Raw genomic sequence first — 22,636 nt, 5'->3', positions numbered from 1 at the left:
GAGACCTCAAAATGATGACATGCTTCATTTCACAAGTCAACAAGAACATGTCCTCATTTGGAAATCTGGGAAGGTTTTCTGAAAGGAGTTGCCTATCAACTATTTCGGCTTTTGCCTTTGTTGTAGATTTTACCACTTCCTTGATTAAAATGTTTACCTTTTTCTTTGTTGTTTTGATAAGGTATTGCTTTTTAAATTTCAAGACCACCTGGCTACTGAATTCTGATAATTATCTACCAAGCCCTTGAACATGATAGGCATTCATTAGGGAATACACTTGCACTTGCTTTGATAAGGGTTTGTATTCAGATCTCCCCTCAGATACATTTTGGCACCGTTTTCTTTGGCAATGACACACGAATGGATTCTGACTATATAACTTCCCTTCTACCTGCCTGAAAATTATTTGGGGACAATTTTAGCTCCTTGAAGACCTCAGTTACGGTATAAAGTTTGTTTGTTAAACTTGCCTTTGCCTTTTTTAAAAAGGGAAAATGATAAAATCTTCCAGTGATAGTAATTTTGCTAATGCCATTAGAACCCAGGATTTCATTTTGACTAAGAGATTGTGAATTGTACCAGTTGAAAGTTGAAGAGATTGTTCACCAGAAATAACCATGATTGGGACCTTTGCAATTTCAAAGTGCTAGATGGGAGAATTATTTTATAGTCTTTAATTTTTTTACTGACATCTGAGGCTCAGTTGCTTTCCATAACAAAATAAAGGCTGAAAGTTATTGAACGACATTTTCTACAAAATGAAGAGCTTGTCATTCCAAGTTTTACTTTTTTCCCATGGATTAAATGAACTTGTTAATAAGTTTGTTATGTGGAATGCTTTATTTCAGCTTCGTATGTAAAGTGAAAGTGTAAATATATTAAAGCACTGGTACAGTGATTGCTCTTTAAGATGATGTATTTGAATGCTCTCTAATAGAGTGTGTCATATTTTTCTTATGGAGATAAATGTTCCTATTTCATAGTATGTGTCATGTGACCTGAAGTGATTAATTTTCTTCTCAATAAGCAGCAGTCTGATGAAAATGGAAAAGAGTGTTGAAGAGGGCAGAGCAGTTAGTTGCTGGTCATTTTCTGGCTTCAATAACCAGAGTAGGTCATTTGCCTCTGTAACCAAAATAGCTTAGTGCACAGTAGTAATTCTTCCACTTACTGACTTCGCCTAGGGGGCTCCCCATGGATGAATAGAAGGATATTGTTTCCTCCTTTATGTAGAGCTACTGTTAAAATTCAAATAAGGGCCTTTAAGAATTGAAAACTTGGTGAATATTCATCGGTTGAGTCAGTCAAATTTCCATATCACATTCTAGGTCATCAGTCAAATAGATAATGAACTCCAAAAAGTTCTTAACATCCTTCCTTCATTAAAAAATTGGTTTAATAAAACAATGTCAGTAGAGTTCCCACTTTTTCTTTAAGAAATGTTTAGCATCTAGTGAAGTGTCAGTAATTGTTTTCTGGTTTGATTATTCATAATAGGGGACGAACAGGGAGGATCCGGGTCCTGTCTTTTAAAACTGGCATCATTTCTCTGTGTAAAGCCCATTTGGAAGACAAGTACAGATGTAAGTCATGTATATTAACTCTATTCTTTCATTACTGTTGGCTAATTACTCCAGCTCGAGATGGGGAATGACATACTGTTCTTATTTGACAGCAGGTTCCTCCTGTAAAACGTAGCACTGCTTTTAGAGTGTCATAAAATTTGGTTTGTGCCGTTCCCTGTCAAACATTAAATTGCAGGTATTTAAATAGAGAGTGAGGATTAACTTCTCCAGTCTGGAGTATTATGTTACATTACATTGACTATGTCTGAATAGAACGCATGCTCCTAGAGGATCAAGACTGCTTTTCTAACCCCTTCATATAAGTCAGAAAAATAAATGTGAGGGTTTAATCCATGCACTTACTTGTCTGGTCTTTGGGTGCTTATTTAAAGAGTATGATCTGGCATTCATGTCCCAGAAACACTGTTTATTTTCTAAACATCTTATTGTAGGTTCTACTGACATATCCAGCTCTGTGACATGACTAATGTTTTACTATTTGAGAGACAGATAGCTTGCCATTTCTTAGAGGGTAAATATCACCTTATAGAATTTCTTTTTCATTAGCCATTGGGTTCTTCTGCTTAAAATTTGTAAATCCAAATTAAAAGCAAATGCTAGAGGAGAGATGGTTGAGGTGACTAAGCAACCATTCATTCCCACTGGGAAGGCCTATACTTGGTTTTCCCCTTTTGATGCTTTTAAGAAATATTTCCGATAAGGATATTAAAGAAACCTACCTATCTTGTTGTTTTTCTATTTTCTCATGAGGCCTTAGCCACACAGGGATGTGATGTGCTGGACTTAAGGACAGGCAGGAGATAAGAGAGATTGCATTCCACCAAAGCAGGAGGAGGCCTCAAAATATACAAGGCCATTCAGCTCTCACTTTTCTGTAGTTTCCATGTGTTTTCTCGTCCTAGAAACCCAAGAAAAATTACTGGACAGCTTTTGTTGACCACTGAAAAATGTGTGGTTTGGATAAAATAGTATATTTCTGTGAACTTTCCTCATTTAAATATTGTAATTACTTAGGATAGCTTAGTTGATAATCTAGCCTTATCAATGATACAGCACCAGCACTTCATAATACTAAATTGAGTCATCACAGGTGACTTTGAGCCTGTGTTTCAAATAACTACTAAAAGGGAATATGTTTGGAGGTTAGTAAAACAAAAACATTAACTTCGAACTGGGATATTTGAAAAGAATTCATAATTTGGAAAAAAAAAATCATCCGCATGTATGTTTTAGAGAAATGATAAAAGGCTATGTGTGCAGTCTCATATTTGTTATTGCCAGTTAGGTATCTTGTTAAAATATTTCCTTTCTTAGAGTTTGAAGCGTGCTGATTAGGAAAGGCTTTCGTAGATTTACCTTTTCTGGGCAACTTTTCTTTGAATGCGAGCTATGATTAAAATTTCTGAGAACAGAGCATACATTGCAAGTGTTTGATATGTTCATTCATCCTGTGAACCCACGTGTTTTGGGCACTTGCTCCGCGCCAGGTTCTGCTCTAGATGCTTATGGCCCACAGTTGACCAAGATACGGTCCCTACCCTCAAGCGTATATTGTTCTTCAGCCATAAGACAGACACAGGTTAAATCAATGACAGTGTAAAGTGTCAAGAGCTAATTCACAAATACGTAGAGCATCAGAAAATAACACATAGAAGCAGCTCAACGATCTTACGACCTCATAAAGAAATCCCAATTTGGGTACATTTTTTTTATCTGATGTTCCAAAGGAGATGGGGCTTTGGACCAGTTATGCAGTTTTTAATGCTAAACCATTTATTTTATTAGTGGTTACAGCTGATATATAAAATATTTTCCAAAGGATTGTGTTCTGGCTTAGGAAAAATTTGGGTGTCAAGACTGTATGTAAACTCGCATTTCTTGCAGGGCTGTAGTTTATTTAAAAGTTGTCCCACTTTATATATACACAGTGATGATTAACTTGACCCATAACAATAATAAATGCCCAGATTAGCATAACTTAGATGTAACCCCTCTCTCTCTTTGGGAATATTGGCTGCTCTTGAGAAACGGTACCGGAATTGAGTTCGTCGTTAGGTTCTGCTAGCGTCTGCTTCTTGCTGCTTTTTGACTGTTGCAGTTCTCTTCTTCCTTTTGTAGACCTCTTCAAGCAAGTGGCAAGTTCAACAGGATTTTGTGACCAGCGTAGGCTGGGCCTCCTTCTACATGATTCTATCCAAATCCCAAGACAATTGGGTGAAGTTGCATCCTTTGGGGGCAGTAACATTGAGCCGAGTGTCCGGAGCTGCTTTCAATTTGTAAGTTACTTCTTGAGTAATGTATTCATTTTTTTGTATTTGAGAAACTAATGAAAACACAGAACTTGAGTCTCTCACATGAGCTCTTCTGTAGGCAGATAGGTAGGGAATTTTTGATATTTGTAACCTCTGTTGACAATAGCTTCTGGGACTCTGCGTTTTGGGAGAGAGGACAGTGCAGAGGAAGGAAAAGAAATCTCTGCAGCAGGGGCCCCTGGTTACTAAGGTTGCTGGGAGGGAAGGGAGTTTGCAGATGTTCAGCAAGAGAGGAAATAAATTGCTAGTCACAGAAATTCTTTGAAAATAAGAAAAGAACCTTTGTAGGTGAGTCTCTTAGTCTCAGCTTTTTAAAAACCCAGTTCTATCATTATGGCCTCCTTTTCAATGGCTGTGTAAATAGTTGACACAGCGACCATTTTTTCGACATTCCTCTCCCATTCAAATAGGCCTGAATGGTAATTTCCCATAATCTTATACTAAGGTCAGAGGTCTGTCCTCTGCTGTCCATCACTAGCTCAGCACACTCCTGTCCATTCTCTGTCTTATCCTGTGCCTTTTCCACACCATGAGCAGTGTCACAGAAATACCCTCTCCCTCCCAAATGTCTGAGAGTGCTCCATTGGTAGACATTTAGGTTGTTTCTGTTTTTTGATGAGGTAAATAATGCCACAATGAACATGTTTATGCACTTAGCTCTGTTCTTTGAAGTTTTTCCCTTAGGATAAATTCTCCGGAATGGGATTACCAGACTAAAAGATAAAAAGAGTTTTATGACTTTTGATACCTATTACCAGATGGCATTTTGTCAGAGTTGTTTCAGATTGTTAATACCACCACACTGAGGGAGTGAGATATTTGCAGTATCACATTATTCACAGTGTTACATTTTTTTTTCTGTTTTTTAATGACAAAGAGCTGTTTTTGTTTTATTGGGTTTCTCAATCCATTCTAATCCCATTAACATTAGAGCTAGCTGTAGAGATAACTGGACTAGACCTATAACCATGGACCACAGACTCAGCTAAAACTATAGAAGGCCTCCTGGGCACAACATTGCAAATATTTAAATGTTTAAGGCAGTTTGAAAGATGTTTTAAGCATTTTAGGGCATTTGCTTAATAGTTAACTGGGAAAATTAACTAAATACACTTATAATAAGCTCACTTATGTAGAGCTGGATATACTGTTTGGATTGTTTGGCGAAATTGGATTGAAATGTGCCGAAAATTAGGGCACATTAGCTGTAAATGTAAGATAAATGTAGAGAAATGCATGCATTTTTTTCCACCTCATGCTCAAACCTCCTAAAATGTGAACAGACTATCACTGCTCTCACTGCAGACTGGCTTGCTCTCCCTTATTTTAATTGAAATATATCTGACATATAACATGGTATAAATTTAAGTTGTACAACACATTGCTTTGCTCCATTTATATACTGTGATGTGATTGCTGTTGGAGTAATTAGTTAGCACCTCTATCACATCACATAGTGATTTCTCTTTTGTGGTGGGAATAGGTGAGATGTAGTCTCTGGCCACCCTGAATTTGGTTGTTGGAACAAGGGGTGGTTGAACAGAAGTTCTACTTTCCCAAGTGCTGTCCCCTTATCAGGAGCCAGGTCCAGGCCACTTCCATACTTCTGCTAGGCACCCCCTTGCCCCCCAACTCCATGTCCTTCTTCTCAGTGTCAACACTTTGAACTCAATCTAGCGTCACATACTTATTGAATGTGCCCTGGCTAGCCAGTCTCCAAGCTCTTGGGAATGGCTTTTGTGAAACGGGGAGAAAATTGGTCAAGATGTTAAAGTGGAAATAGGTGGTTTTTCTTTTCTTCTCTCCTATTTTGCATTTTCTTCTTTCTAGAATTAGGAAAAAAATAAGTAAAGTACAAACTTTTTTTAAGGGAAAGACACATCTTTGGTTTGATTCTTTCTCATTTCAGCTCTGAACTGTGTTCAGGCTTCTCAGCACATGCGTAGGTCATTACACCATCTTCCTGGCAAGCCTTCTCTCCATCCCCTGGTCCCTTTCGTTGGTGTTTTTAGAGAAGTGTATTCACTGTATGACACCCTCCTTAGAAATCTTCAGTTTCTTTCCACTGTCCACTGAAGAAATCCTAAGTCCTCTAACACTCAAACCTTTCCAATCTGTTTCCATAACTGCCCACAGTTTCCTGGCAGTACCGTGAAAACAGCATCTCCCTACCATGTGCACCTACTGTGCTTGTAAAGAATATTGTTACTACTGCTACTGATAATCATTCTTTACCTTCGTTCACATGGATTCTCTCATTCAATCCTCACTAGTCCTTTGAGAAGAATAAAATAGGCAGGCTTTGGGGGGCCTGTTTTTATTGTTTAAGTGGCTAGACCATATATCTGTGCCCCTGAAGTCCCACAGATGGCAGAAGAGCTTGATTCCTAGTCCAGTGTCCTCTTCCCCAATGACCACCTTGTTCCTCAATATACACATTTCATACTGCTGTTCTTCAGCCTTCCAAGGTGAAAGAACAGGCATTTATCCTGGGTCCCTACTAGAATCCAAGATGCCTCCTCATTTTGAGAGGGTGGCTATTGGCAAATAGGACGTTTCTAGTAAGATTCTGTGCATACTCTGTCTATATAGAGCTGGGCCAGGTTTATATTACTGAGATTCGGGAAGCCTCTCAACTTTGTTGTAATTTGCAGTCAGCTTGAGGAGATCCATCATTCAGAACCGGCGCCCTGGGCCTGGCAGGCTTTCCCTCAGACAGGTGCTCTGGCAGTCACCTTGCCTTTCATGGCACAACACGCATGCAGATGCAATATCTGCTGTCGGGTAAGATAACAGGAGTCAAATGCCCTCTGCCCTTCGTTTGAGCTGTGAGACCCTGGGAATGGGGCCGGGCTGGCTCCTGCAGCAAGCTTGTGCTCAAAGGCTGCCGCTCCTGCCAGCCTCAGGAAATAGCAGATAAGTCCCGGTTTCTCTTAGAAACACATTCCTTGTGCAGCAGAAGGAGAAGTTGGCTTCAGACCGTTGTCCTTTTATTTTCCTCCTTTTCTTGTCACCAATTGAAAAACGTACTTCTTTTCAAGTCGGCAGTTAGAAAAATGTAGCTTCTGATTCAGACCAGGGCCTAGTAGTGGCAGGGAGAGAGGTGTGTTTCCCTGTTCAGTGCTCACTGAAGAGGCTTCCAAAGGTTTCCGCAGCTCGTATCCACGCCCCTCCGTTCTGGAGATGGGAGGTGGTGATGGCTGCACAATGATGTCAGTGTACTTAAAACCACCAAACTGTACCCTTACAAGATAGCAAATAAGTTTTGTGATATGTATATTTTATCATAATAAGAAAAAAAAACCCAAAATTAGAAAAGGAAATTGCCATCAAGCCCAAATAAAATGTTTCGCCTATTTAAAAGTCAGTAGAGATCCTTCAAGAAATTAACCATTAAGCCAAGAAATGAAGGCATTATTTGTGGAGATTCAAACAGACAATGCACTGTAAATTTCTGGATTCAACAGTGGTATCTTCCCTGCTAGTGAATGAAGCTCCAGGATGTTTCTGCATCAGAAATGTACTGCAGTCGATACATTTGCTGGGAAATTGGCTCTTGGGGTAGTAGTAGAAGTAAAGTTTTGAAGTTAGTTTGTTTTTGTGAGTGAGTTTCAATTAATGCATCATCAGGTGGTTCCTCTTCCGATATGCCATGGAAACGTCCCCATGGACACAGTCAATTGGTCCTGCCCTGGCAATGAGTCACACAGACTGCCCAAAGGAACCTTGGAGATTGTCCACATCTCTGTGTTCAAATGAGGTAACTGAAGCCCAGAGAGGCAGAATGAATATATTCTGCACTGAGCAATTATAGCTTGCCAGAACCAGACATCAGGCCCAAGTTCCCTCTGTTCCAAGCCAGTATTTCCTTCTGCTAAGCCATCTGAGTAGAAATACATGGCTTCAACCAGTTTAAATACTAGACTGAATTAAGAAATGTGATCCCTTCTATGAATTTTAGGTTATAATGGGATGACATGGATAAATAAACCCCTTTATCCCTACCACAGTACACGTGTGTGCACACACCCCACCCCATGATCTTTATTTAAAATACTGTATTCCCAATTGCATGTGTATAGTCTGCCTTCAAATGAAATCAAATACTGTTGCCTTTAGGTAGGCAAACTTTACACTTCTAAGTGACTACAAAAGAGTCATGTATCTGTAAATTGGTATTTGGCATTGGCCTGAGAAGTAACCCCACCCTCCATGACAGTCTGTAGTATTTTCTTCTGTGAATATTTTTAGGACTTTATTGTTTAGATAGAATCACTAGAATACCAACTTTATATTCAATATGCTTCACCTACAAGAGCTTGGGTATCAAAATCTGTTTATTTTACATCTGTTTTCTGCCTCCTGTTATATTCATGCATTCAAAATGAGTAAGTTGCTTTTTCATCTGTCTTCTGAATTTTTCTATTCATAGGACAAAAGGAATATCATCTATGTACAGTTGCTGTAATATAAAATGATATGGAAATAAGAATAAGTTACAACCTTAACTGTGGAGAACAACTATGTGTGTGTGCATATATATATATGTTGTACATAAATATTCATTCCAGGGTGTCTGGAGTAGTGAGTGGCAAAGTGGTTAAGCACATAAGCCTGGAAGCCAACTGCCTGGGTTCAAATCTCAGCTCTGCTGTTTGCTGTGTGTGTGACCTTGGACATCTTTCTAACATCCTGCCCCTGTACTCTTGGGACGGTTATAGGGCTTAAATAAGCCAATAGAGACAGAGTACTTAGAGTTGTGGTGGACACATAGTAGGTACCCCTTGACTGTTAGCTATAGTTATCTAAAGTCTATTGTAACATGAGAATATCCCACCAAGATTAACAGTTCCTTTTTTCTATAACCAAGCATCTATAGATTAGATTTTAGAGACTCTTCAGAGTCTGTATTCTCTAGAAGAGCATTAAAATGCCACACCAGGACACTTCTTAACCGGTTTGACAGCATTCCCCATGCCTGTCGATCACAGTTAATTTTTTCTATCTTTAAAATAACTCCTAAAAATACCACTTTGCTTAGGTTTCCTTTGGCTTTTTGCTCAATAAATCAAAATACAGGCTCTTTTAAAGACATTTTTTTTTACACCCCTTTGGACTAATGGATACTCACTGGTAGCTACAATATTAGTAAGTTAGTACAATTGATATTCATAAGCAAGTGTAGCATCACCGAGCTGCTAGTGGGCTTGCTCATGGACAGTTAGAATTCCTACAGATTTTCAGACAAGACCTTTTACCAAAGCATTATCAGTATTGTCTTGAGTTGACTATTGGTTTACATTTGCCTATTTTTTTTTTAAGTATAAGGTATGGTGGGTTTAACTTCATAATTATCCACTTAATTTGTTGTAGTTTTGTATGGCTAACTTCTCAATGTGGACTGATGGACATTTTCTTCACCAGTATTTTGAAGATAGGTCTGTGTTGTAGTTGAAACTTGTTTCATTCATCCACGGTGTGAAGGAAGATATGCAGTGGCATTCTGTCTTCCCTCCTCAACCTTCTAAAGTAGTACTTCATTCTTATGACCACATTTTTGTTCTTCCTTCCTTCCATCCTTCTCTCCCTCCCTCCCTACACAAGTTGAGGCAGTGTTGCTAATGAAAAAAAAAATTTTTTTTTGAGAGCCACTCTTCTAGTTGGAACAGTATTCTGGACTGTCTTTTACCAGTGCACCATTAATTCTAATTCACATTGAACCATACCCAAAAAAACTCACAGAAATAAGGAAACATGAGTTCAGCATTTATCATTTTATTTTTTTCTGTGTTTGTCACAGCTTTACTTTTTTTTAATGAAAAGTTCTTTCTACAAAGATTGTTTAAGATGAAGTCAAGTGCAAAACTTCTTCCTGGGATATCCTTATCTGTTTACCCAGGATCCTTAGTGTATGTTGATTCTTTAATCTAGCAGCTAGACTTTGTTTTGGTTTTTTTTTTTTACGGGGGGAGCATTTGATAGAATTAAAACTTAATTTTCTATCTTGCCTTTTTTAAAAAAAAAGACTACTTTAAAAAAACATACAGTAACATTATTATTTTGGGGCTTAGGTCTGTGAGTTTAGACGAATGCATATAGTTCTATCCCCACCACTCCAATCAAGACACAGAACATTTCCATCACCCTTAAAATTCCCTCTTGCTTTGTTCTCATCCTGCCTGTTCCCAATCTCTGGAAACCACTGTTTTCTGTTCTTATACTCTTTCCTTTCCCTCAACTGGATTGTAAATGATGCTAGGAGGCAGTCGTGGAACATTTAACATTATGTCTTGCACTTCAGCATAATGTGTCCTGTTACATGCTTGAGAAAGTATACACCATGGTATCTACAGACAAATGATAGATGGGTTTTACCATGTATATGGGGAACTTTTCTGTTAAGTAAGTACTCTCTAGCATAAATTAATAATGTTGAGTATACTTGTGGATTTGCAGAGATTTAAAAATGGTGCTTACATTCCCTGGAGCCATGGTGTTAATTGGTTTATTAGTCAGGTGGAGTGGAGAGCCTGAGGTCAGGACAGTTGTCCTTGAACATGTAAATGAAGAGTGGATAATCACCGTGTGTTATTGTTTGGACTGATTTTATCTTTAATGGGTGATTCAGAGTCCTGATTAATATTTAGAACGGTGACTACTGGCCTCCAACCTGCTCATTATCTTCAGAACTTTAAATAAAATACTTAATTTTTACCTCAGACAGCAGTTATGGGAAGCCTTTTGCTTCTTGTTTCACAAACACAGCTCTTGACCTCTCAATCCTTTGCTCAAATAAGACAAATTTCCGTAAATGTGGGAATTCTTAACTCATTTTCATGGTGAAAGTTCACAGTCAGGTAGCTGGGAAAAAGCCCATCTAGGCTGAGCGGAGGAGGGGATGCTTCAGGAATAACACAGGAACAACCGAGCTGAGAGAGCAGGGAGGAAGCACGTTGGAGCTTGGTTTGGATTTTTGAGAAAACCAGTCCTGAGGAACTTTTCAGATTTTATACCATTGGCATCAGTGCCATTTCCCCTCCCTTTTGACAATTATTAAAGTCACTCCTACCCTCATGCCTGCCTTGCCCTCCCCCAGGAAGGGATGACTGGAAAGCTTTCCAGTGTAAAGAAGCACTGACGGGATAGTATAATGAACACCCATACGTCTCATACATCCCTACGACCCACCGACCCACTGTTAGCCTTGTGCCGTGTTTATGTTTCCCTCCCTCCCTGCTCTCTCCATCTGTGTGTCCGTATTTGAATACACACACACAAACACATTCCCCCCTCCTTTTACCACTTAAAAGTAAAAGGACATCATGACATAAAAGATAAACCCCTGAACACTTCCCCATACGTCTTTTTTTTCTAGCACTTTTCCTACATAACTGTATTGTCATCACCACACACAGATTTAACATCCATTCGGTAGTATCACCTAGCATGCAGTCCACAGGCAAGTGTGATTTTCTGCTTCTGCCATTTTTCCCTCCTGTGTTAGCTGGGTTTCTTCTGTAAAGAGGAGCTCCCACTTCTCCCCTCTCTTTTTCTGAGTATCACGGAGGATGCCTAGGGTGATTTTTGAATGGGACTTTTCTATTTTGCCATGGCAGTGCTTAAAATGCCAGTGCAGAGAATCGACAGTCCTTTTCCTCCGTAGCAATGACATAGTAAACACATATCTACTAAATACATTTCCATAATAACCAACTCTTTTGTAGGAGCAACAAGCTGACCAACATATCTAATGTGGGCTATGTGCTCATGAGCATGGAGAAGCTCATACCTTTTTCTGTTTCTTTTTGTTGTTTGTGCTATTTTAATATATGTTGTTGACCTGTATCTCTCAGCCCACATAGCTCATACATGCCGCAGAATCTAATGGTAGGAGGAAGGACAAAAAATGCCAAAACGCAGGGGGAAAAGGAGGCGATCAGAGGAGACATGAGTATGCATTTATCAGAGCGGGTTTTGAGTTTTCATTGGTACATTCATACAGCTCTCAGTAGATCAGTGTAGATTCAGTACAAAATTTAGTACCTGAACATTGTCCCCGGTAGACCTTACTTAGATATTAGAGCCCCAAGCACTTTCAAACAGGTAAAATATTCAAAATATTTCAGATATCAGCTTGTCTGGTCCCATGGGAGATCACTTTTGTCCTCCCTTTTTAAGACTTAATTTAAGCATGCATTTTCTTTAGTATTAAAATAATAGATAACCTTGAGCTGTTTCCATAACATCTTGGAGCCTTTTTTCTTCTGTAATACAAAGTTAAACAGCTATCCTGAGTTACTTATCCCCAGGTTTCTTTGATTGTATGCTAAATGTTACAGGTGGGAGAGGCAGCATGGGGAATGGGTTACCACACTTATTTCAAAGCTTGGTCATTATCAGCCAAGTCTTACCTAATCTTCTGGGTGGCAACTCTTGTAACAGAGAGATAAGATACAGAAAACAGTCCTGTGTGTATGAAGTGGCTTTTCACATGAGACCAGCTGTTCTCTGAATAGCAGTAGCACAGACCAAGAGCACTCTGGGAAAACACATCGTGTGGAACCACACATATGATTACTTGTGTCCCTATACTGTAGTTTCCTCAACAACTCAAAGGTAAATTACAAGTATCTTGTGTCCAAGCGCTTCAAAATGCTGCCTTCCTTCTGTTTTATGTGTTACATGGAGGTTTTCTGTAGTTTTATAGGAGATTTTTTATCACTCATTTGATTTTCATAAAAATTGGGATTGTTTGGGAGAAGAGTCATTAATATGCTTTACCACTTGCTCTTGTTCTTCCTTTTATGTCCGTTGCTAGTGCAGACTTCTCTCTTATGTAAAATATTCCACTGATGCCCTTGGTAGATTGAGAGGTTGTTAAAGAAATTGTAGTAACAGCTCAGGGAACAGTTAGGAACTGCCTGTCCTCTACCGGGTGACCCTGGCTAGCCAGTCTCCTTGTAGTTTTAAATCTTTGTGTACAGACCGTATTTCACAAAAAAGTTCTGATCTATTTAAATTCAGCAAATCTTTCCAAACACTAGGACTTTTTTACAATCAGGGCTGGAAAAGTTGGGTTGCCAGCTATTAATGCCATTCCCTACTAATAATGGCAGTGATACTGAAGTGGTTATTTGGATTTAGGAAGAGAACATTTTACTAGTGAAAACAGCAAATGAAAATGGCCAGGAAGGAAAGATTACATTTTTTTAAATCTTCAGTTTAACCCCAGTGTTTTCCATAAATGTACCATTTTCTGTCAATAGGAATGTTCAGAAATTCTATTCATGCATAAGAATGTATTCAGTATTTATATGTTTAGTTATTATTTTTCCTCTAAATGGGCAGGAACTTTGCTAAATAAAATGAAAACATACACTCACACTCACACTCTTGTACAAGCTGGCCTGCTTTATCTTGGTTGGGATAATTTTTTGCCTTGATTAAATACATTTCTGCTACTGTTTACCTTGGAATACCTTGCATAGAGTTGTCTATTTGAGAAGCAATTTGCTTTCAAATCAGAGTCTGTCATTTTAGCATGTTACCTTGTGACTTCCAGCTTGGGTATTTTTTTTATTAGCCCTTTTCCTTCCTTTTGTCCACATTATAATAACCAGTGTGGCTTTTATCTCCCAATCAGTAGTTGAGCAGGTCTGCCATGGTTTCTCAGTTTCTGTGTTACAGAGGATAGCTGCCTGCCTGCAGGGCTCCCAGGGAAGTCTGGTGTTAGTTAATAGTGATGTACCCATGTTGGATTGAGCTTTGACAGATGAATCATGTGATGTAAGATGCTAACATTAGGGCAGGGGTCCTCAGCCTCAGGATTACTGACCCTTTGGCCTGGAGGATTCTTTGTTGTAGGGGGTGTTCCTGTGCATCGGTGGGTGTTTAGCGGGATCTTGGACTCTCTCTCTTGGACACCCGTGACATCCCTCACCCAGGTGTGACAACCAGAAATGTCTCAGGTATTGTCAGATGTCCTCAGAGATACAGAATTGTCCCTGGTTGAGAACCACTGACCTAGAGCATGGCTGCCTGCCTGTACGTTTCCCTTCAGAGCCTCCCAGTATGAATGCCATGTATTCCTATGTTTAAGCCAGATCTTTCTAAACATACCCTGCAAATCCTGAAATAGACTATCAGCCTTTTGTGTGTGATACCATAACAGGCAAGCCAGCAGAGCATCATTTCCTTTAAAAATGATTTAAAAGTAAACTTTGAGCAGTTGGAGAATGTACTTCTGTGTCTTCTACTCCTTTGACAGCCCTTTAAGTTTAATTTGTTTGCTCTTCAGGATGACTAGGCAGCTTTTTTTTTCATTCTAGCCTCATTCAGATACTCTAATCCTTCCTTTTATTCAGTTCAGCAAACTTTTATGGAAGGTATGGAAATATAGTTCCTGTCTTTAAATAACTTGCAGTCTAGGAGAGAAACTAAGGAGGTTTAGGCAAGTATTGTTTCCAGGGCATTAGTTCCTTCTTACTGTCTGAGAACTACTGGGTATAAACTCTTGCACAATGTTGACTTTTCTCTGCGCTACATTTTTTTTTCAGTTTATTAAGCATTGGCATGGTTTTTCCAAACTGCCATGATGCCAATGGCCTTCTCTTAAAAATACAACGTATGTGTCTGTGGTAGCGGAGATGAGAAATCTTCTCATCCCATTTCTTCTGTAGCCAGGAACAGATACGGTCATCCTGAGAGAAAAATGAGTGGTATTTAGGGTGACCCCCTGGCAGCCATTGGGGACCTGGACCTGGACCTGGAAAGCACACCGTGGAAGAAACCCAGGTTATTCTGAGGCTCGACAAATCCAACTCCAAATGTGCCACATAGTGTCCTTTGAAATTATTATTTTGGTAGTTACATCCTTCAACTAGAAATTCCAGATATTGGGATTCCTTTAACTTGGCTTTATACCTTGTTAAGGTGACGTTTGTATAGAGCCACCCTGTGATCTGCTGTAACAGAGCAGCAATGACAGCTGATGGCCTCTCCTGGCCTCCTTGCTCTGGAGAGTTGCTGATAGGTGAGGACCAGTCAAGGAGGTGCGGAAACCCAAGATACAGCTGAGCCTTGGACAATGCCGGGGTTAGGAGCGCCAGACCCCTGCATAGTTGAAAATGTGCGTGTAACATCTGGTTCCCCCAAAACTTAACTACAACACCACCTACTGCTGACTGGAAGCCTTACTGATACCATAAATAAAAATAAAATTCCCATATAAGTGGACCCATGCAGTTCAAAGCCGTGTTGTTCACGAGCCAGCTGTACTTCGAAACGGTGGCTGTCACCGTGGAAGGAGCTGTGATGTCTGTGCTTTTTGTGTGTGCCTGCCATGGGAGAAGAGAAAAGAGGTACTGCCAAGAATAGGAAAAATAAAACCAAACCATACCCGGGGCTAAATGGCCTCTTCTAAGAGTTTTTGCTTAGATGGTTTGAAACTGACATTTAGGGGTAGCAAGGTCATCCTTGAAACTAAGAGAAGCTTTCAGAGGCCTATATATATCAATAGCAATGATAAGGGTGATCTCAATCCAGTGCCACTGTCCCTGTCTTTAACCCTCAATAATTTCCTACTGTTCCAATGGATTCATATTTACTTTTTATAGAGTGATCAAAATGTAATCTTAGCTCTAGTTCTGTTAGATCTTTGTAGACACTTGCCTGGCTTTTAAATCTTTTCTTCTTTATTGCCAAGACAAAAAGAGAGGGAATGTACCGCTAGGATACAGAGTGGTTTATAGTAAAGGTGAAAGATCGAAACAGAATGAGAATGTGAATCCCCGTATCTTGTGTTCAGTGTCACTTGGTATCGGTGAGCAGTTTTAAGAGCCAAAATGAAGGATCTTGCATCTTAGGAGCCAGAAAGAACCTTGAGAATTTCCAGTGTTTAAGCACAGGACAATCTATAGTATTTTGAAAGACGAGAACATTCTATAGCTTCCCTTGGTAATTCACACTAATGCTTTAACAACTTCCAGCATCAGGAAATTCTTCCATATGAGTTACAGCCTAAATTCTTCATGCTGTTTCTTCTTTTTTTGTCCTCAGTGGAGGAATCAAACAGCTGGTCACAGGCCCCTGTGCAAGAGCCATTCACATAATTGAAAACTCTTATTAAATTGCCCCTTCAGCCACTCTTTCTTGCTCATTCTGTCCTTTTTTTCATGGTTAAATAATCTCAATTCCCTTAAACTGCTCTCATAAGTCTTTCATACCCTTTAATTATCACCATGTCTCCCTGACAAGCCTTCTCTAAGTTCTGGGTCAGCTGTAGCCACCAGAACTAGACACCATTTTCTAAGAAGGCCTGAACAGTGCTGAAGGTGCTGAGACCATTTCCTCACACCATCCTTGCTGTACCTTTTGTTTGATGTCACAGATGTGGTATTTCTTTTTTTTCTCATTTTTTATACCTATATTTGTTGCTGACTCACGGTCAGAATTTTTTTCTGTCTTCCAGAATGAATACAAGCTTTCTGTGCTTATGACATTTTCTTTGTTAAGCATGCATTCTTACTCTGCAGCATGTCTTATAATCCACCGTTAAACAAACTATCATTTAAACCAAAGTCAGAAAAGAATATAGGTTCAGATTAAGCAACAGTAAAACCTGCGTTTTCAATAGGCACAAATTAATAATGGTTTTCAATTTACTGTCTTTCTATAGTGGTTTGTCTCCTAGTTAGAAAGGGTTATTTTGATAAAGTGCATTTCTAGACCAGTGAAGCAAGAGATTGTTAGAGGACACATTGTAGCTGAAACTTGCAGTTCTTTTCACGAAGTCTCTCATTGTGCCTTTGAGTACAGCATGGAGAAACGTGTGCAGTGGACTAGATGATAATATAACTGGGAAGAGTCATAGTTCAGCAACCAGACTGGGCTGAATTCCGGATTGCTGCGGGCCTGAGGTTCACGCTACAGTGGTATTGCTCATGTTTGACCTTGGCCTGTTTCATACTTCCACCAGTAACTTTTTAATGAAGACAGAACAGGTTTTAAAATGAAAACTTACACAAAGTTGGGAAGAATGGCTAACTCATTGGCTATGGGAGTCAGGATTCTTAAAGATACTGGTGAGATTGTGCCATGGGCTCAAGACAATAGGAATGCCCTAGACCGGAGTGAAAGCAGACAAATCCCAAATGAGCGAGTACAGAGCAGAGGAATCCCTGGAAACAGCCAAGGACAGCATTTCCCATCATGCCCAATGGAGCGTAGTACCTTGTGGTGTCTACAAGCCTTGTAAGTTTAAAAAGAAAAAAATAAAGGCCTTAAGATCACTGTATAATCAGTGTGGGAATGTGAGGTCAAACACAGTTTAACATGTTTCTTTACTGATGACCTTCTCAGCTTTTAATATGTTAACATGCATTAAGAATTTTAAGAGGTGGATATAGCATGCAAGGTTTCCTTAATTATTTTGACCTTCTTTTCATGAGGCATTTTGCTGGATGACTGCTTTGCTGAACGCACTGGGAAACACTGACCCAGAGATTTTAGTTGAGTGGAAACCCTATGTGAGCCTATTTAATACAGAACAAAAGAGAATCATCCAATTATACTATTCAGAGAAATGGCGATACCATTTCCAGCAGATCAAATTTGGAGAATAGTTTTCTAAAGGACAGTGGCAAAATAAGCTTCTTCATATGAGAAAGAGAAAAAAGGAAAAGGAATGAAGAGGCATGGACAGACCTGACAGCTCTGATAAAGTATTTAAAGAGCTGTGTGAAGGCTGGTAACTTCTGGGTTTCTGATCAGATGAATAATGATAATGACAATGACAGTAGCAAACACTGACATGGCTCTGACTAGGTGCCTTTCATTTGTTAACTCATTTAAATCTTAAAACAACCCTAGGAGGTAGGTGCTATTAATAGTTCCCATGGCAGAGGAAAATTAAGACCCAGAAAGATCAAGTTATTTTCCCATGGTCGCACCGCCAGTAACTGGCGAAGCTGGGGTTTGAGCTCTTGTGGTGGGACTCTGGAGCCTCTGCTCCTATTTGCTGTGCTGGCAGATTGCAGCTCAGTGTGATGAAACACTTCTGACAGGGGTACCTGCCCATAAAGGTTTAAGATCATCCATTAAAATGGATACTGTCCACTCACATGGGTGGTATTTATACAAGGGCTGTAAGAACACACTGGCACTGGACAAGAGTTTGGACTCAATGATTGCGAAAGGTCTTACAGCTCTGTGGTGCTATTCCAAAAGGTTGAATTCATTCACATGGTCTCTTTAATCTTCACGTTCTATTTTTTTCCCCACAAAGTACCTCTGTAATGGCCTTCTACACAGAGAAAAGTGCTCCACAAAAGCTTTTGATAAGTAACTTGAATTGATACCATTTTGTAGCTAAGAAATTCAAGGTTAAACAGCTCATTATAATGTTATTAAATTTATCATCAGGAGTAACAACTAGAGAACTGCTGAAGTGGTGAGCATTGCAAGCCAAATGACCTGTCTGTTGGTCCAAACCCTACTGCCTTCCTGTCTGAAATGTGAATAGATCTTTATTAGCAAACTGCTGCATTCCAAGAGAAGTAGCATGGATCTGCAATTCATATACTCTTTACTTATGTGATACTAAATATGCTATATCATATACTCAGTGTAAATTGGTCTCAGAATAGGTAGTGTCCTTTGGATCTTGGCACAAGCAATGAAAATCATCTGTGGAGAAGGCACTTTCATTCTAGGGCTCAAAGTATCTCCATCAAATATTTTTAAAGCCAGTATGGCACATAGTAAAAAAAAAAATTCAGCACACAAGAAACCAAGTTGAGTGAGAACCAGCAGAAAGAGCAGACTACAGAACTAGACCCACAGTAATTTCATACCTTGAAATCATTAGAGATATTTTTTTTAACTATGTTTACTCTCTAAAAAAAAACAAAACCAGACAACATGGAAAAATATCTGCAGGGAATCATAGACTTTAGGAGTGACCTTTAAAATGACCAAATATAACTTCCTGATATTAAAAAGTACAGTAATCAAAATTTAAAACTTACTGTATAGGTCTAAGCAGACTAGATGCTACCAAAGAGAGAAATAGATACCCAGGTGGTAGGGCAGAAAGGATTAGGGATGAAAGCATAAAGGACAAATATGGAAAGACTACGGAAGGCCTCTTCAGAGAAATGCAGACTAGATGGGGAAAGTCTAGCATTTATCTAATAGATTTCTGTAAGCAGAGCAGAGAGGGAATGGAGAAGAGGCACTGTTTGTTGAGGTCATGACTGAGAAGATTCCAGAACTGATCCACAGGTTCAAGAAGGCCAGTGAATCCTAAAAAGTATAAACAGAACCCTAGAAACATAACACAAGACAGGAAAAGGACAGATTACCTTCAAAGGAGGAACAGTCAGCTTTACTGCTGACTTCCTAAGAGTGTAGCAACAGAGAAAGCGAGATAAAAATAGAATACTACTTCAGTGTGCTAAAACAAAATAAAAACAAAACTGAAAAACTTGTCAATCTAAAAACCCCATGAAGATAGCTGTCCAAGAATATGGATAAAGAAGGTATTTTCACACAAACAAAACCTGAGAAATTCACCACCAACAGACACTTACTAAAGGAAATTCTCAGGGACATACTTAGGCAGAACTGATCCCAGCTTAGAGATTCGAGATGAAGCAATGAAAAACAAAAAAATGTGGTCAAATAAGGGTCTGCAGGCTAATAATAATTTTAAAAATTGAAATACTGTCTTGTGAGGCTAAAAAACAAGACAATTAAAATGCATGAGTATAGGAATACATAAGTCAAGTGATGGGTAAATGTATTTTGGGTTTGCTAAAATCAATGTGCTGTTTGAGAGGAATGGTGTTTATTAAATTTAGACTGAAAGAGGGAGATAAGGAAAGAGAGAAGTAAGAGACAGAGAAGCAACAGGCCACCAGGAATATAGCATTAGACCAGGAGGTTTGGATTCTAGTATCTGCTCTGCCACCAATTAATGGTATGGCCTTAGAAGAGCTACTTCTCTCAACGTCTCTGTTTTCTTGTGGGTGGAGTGAAGCTTTGGGACCAGATGAATTTTAAAGCTTCTTCATTACAATGCTATGAAACACTGCAAAATAGATTCTCTAGAAAAAAAGGCATCAGTAGAGTTCCTGGGTTGTTGTTTTTTAACCTCCTGTGAAATTTTATCTATAAACACTTGCATTTCACTTCTGGCTAACTCTTAACATAGCTGTTCAAAAACTGGAGCTAAATATAACTCCGCTCAGGTGTCTATTTTGCTTTATGTTCTCAGTTTGTTTGGGTTTTTTTTTTCTTCGCTTTCTCGTCATCTGGTAGCCAGAAAGCAATGGCCATTTACCAAAGCCTTAGGGTAGGTGGTTCGTGTGGATGTTAGGTGGACATTTACAGAAACAGGCTGTGAAAAGTGGACCTCACTGTGTAACTGTTCGTTCTTTTTTGACGTATTGTCTGAACTGATAATACACCGCCTTTCTTTTCTCACCTTCTCTTTTTGCATTCTTTGCCCCACCCCCATCCCGCTTCGTTCTCTCTCCTGTCTCTGCAGGCTAATAATAAGCCTGAGATTGAGGCAGCCCTCTTCCTCGACTGGATGAGACTGGAACCCCAGTCCATGGTGTGGCTGCCCGTCCTGCACAGAGTGGCTGCTGCAGAAACTGCTAAGCATCAGGCCAAGTGTAACATCTGCAAGGAGTGTCCAATCATCGGATTCAGGTATTAGGAACCAAAAGCAATGTCATTTTTTTCTTACTGTTTCTCACCTTATGACTTGGCCCTCTACCTCCTGTGCCGGTTGCTATTCGTTTGTTCCTCTCCGAAGCGGGAGCAGAGGTGACTGGGCTGGAGCACCGATCACTGCTGTCATTCCCCCATAGTGGCGGTGCTGACTCATTAGGCAGGTGTCCCTTTCCACCTTCGCTCTTCAGCTCTGCAGAGCCATATTCTTGGTTGAAAAGGGCTGACTGTCTGTCCCCGCTGAGATACTCATCTGTCAAGGGTATACAGATTAACTCTGCCTCCTCTCTCCAGGAACAGAAACATTTTGACCCTGTTTTTTCCTTTTTTATGGTCTTTTCTGTTCATAGACACTCCCCAATCAGTTATAAAACTTTCTGGGGAGACCCGTCATGGTAGTTCAGTCTGTTACTCCCTTTGCACCACCTTTCTTCCCCTAAAGTAACAAGAATTGTTTCAAGCACGCTAGAACTTAGTTCTTTACCTGTGAATCTGATTGTACTTCTTGCATGATACCCTAATGAACTTCTAAGGGAGTATAAAGTATGCAAGTAAATGAAAGATTCACAAAAGCAGCTAAGAAAAGAAAATGTTCCTTATAAATTTGAAAGAGATAGGACACATAATGGATTATTAATCTGATCTTCTTAAAATGTCATGGAAAACAGTTGGCTCTTAAGTCTTCAGCCTTGTTGACCTGTTTGGGGAGACAGGATCCTTTAAATGAATTAATCTTATTGAACAATAATCCCAAATCCAAATTCTGAAATGATGATGTATTTAAACTGCTGGATCAACTTCAAGGTTTCCATAGCAATGAATAAGCCATAAAGTAGTATACTAGCTTAAATAGTCTGTGTCTGTTCAGGACTTAGCTGCTAAGTAAATACTCTTTTCCAGTTAGGCTCAGATTTGTTTTATTACTTTGTGTCCTAATAACTACTTTGTACCATTTGTGTACTTTGTATTCACTGTGCTCTTTTACCACTGTTGTTTGTCCTTCCATACTTTGTGCTGTTTACCAAAAGATTTTACAATAACCTTTAGAGGGTTCTAAAGCCCTAGATAGACAACACTGGGAGGATGGTGCTCACAAAGGACACCTTCTTTCCCTTCCTGGTTTTGGCAGGCAAGAATGATGCCATGGTGAACTGCATTACATTTCTTACCTTTCTTTTCTCAGCTTCCCTAACTAGAGAAATGTAATATGCAGGGGGAAATTGTAGGAGATACAGAAGGAGAATGTTTTGGAGGATCAAAGAGCATTTTCCTGAATCATTCAGTGCTTTTGCCCTTACCAAATTAAATTATTTCAGGAACCAGCCCTTCTCTCTTCTCCATCTCCCCCTCTTCAAAGAGGGTTGGAATCTAAAAAAGGTAGCTTTTCCCCCCACATTCCCATATGTGACATAAGGAATGTGTTTATGTGAATTGGCTGAGGTTCTTATCTGAGAAAGCAAGAGGCAGGGCGAGTATGAAACACAATATAGTATTCTGAGAATGGGGAGAAATGTACCGTCTAGCGCTTGCAGATGATAAATTCTTTCATTGACTCCAAATTTTGTCTTTTCTTGGGGCTTCAGTTATTGTTTGTGGGGAATGTGATGTGAGGGATTTCTGAAGAGGGACAGATAAAAGAGTAACTAACTGAAGATGAATCATGTCAGTCAGTCAGAAAATGTAATTAAAGCAAGATTTGTTTTAAGTGAGAGTTCTTGCTTAGTATTTTGTATTATGAAATTGTTTTATCTTTATAATTTTTTTGAAAATAATTGCTTCAGAAATCTTTTGTCTCCAGGGTTGGGGTGGGGGGTGCTCCAGTGCATCAGTCTTATCTTCTGGAAGTTCTTGCAAATTCTTGTATTTGGTCTTCAAAACACTGGAAGTGTGCCAAGCACTTTCTTACTTAATCTGAAAGACTTCCTAGTGGAGTTTTAGAGCTGAAAATTTCTTCCCTCCTTCCATATGCTCATAGGATAATCTTTCTGCCAAAATGTTTGA

General features: G+C 39.4%; 1 protein-coding gene across 11 annotated transcripts in view; it reads left to right on the top strand.

Annotated features, from left to right (window-relative positions):
• The window catches only part of DMD (dystrophin), a 2,193,636-nt gene that overhangs the window by 2,119,062 nt on the left and 51,938 nt on the right, over positions 1-22,636 (top strand). For all 11 annotated transcript variants that reach the window (XM_036917975.2, XM_057495970.1, XM_057495969.1 and 8 more), the window contains 3 exons: positions 1,498-1,583; positions 3,705-3,862; positions 20,448-20,614. In XM_036917975.2, coding sequence (XP_036773870.2) covers positions 1,498-1,583; positions 3,705-3,862; positions 20,448-20,614 — 411 coding nt within the window. The remainder of the gene's footprint in view (positions 1-1,497; positions 1,584-3,704; positions 3,863-20,447; positions 20,615-22,636) is intronic.

The sequence above is a fragment of the Manis pentadactyla genome, chromosome X (assembly GCF_030020395.1).
Source record: "Manis pentadactyla isolate mManPen7 chromosome X, mManPen7.hap1, whole genome shotgun sequence".
In the NCBI taxonomy this organism is placed as follows: Eukaryota; Metazoa; Chordata; class Mammalia; order Pholidota; family Manidae; genus Manis; species Manis pentadactyla.
Note: the sequence above shows the minus strand (reverse complement) of the source record. Positions and strands in the feature narration are given on the sequence as shown.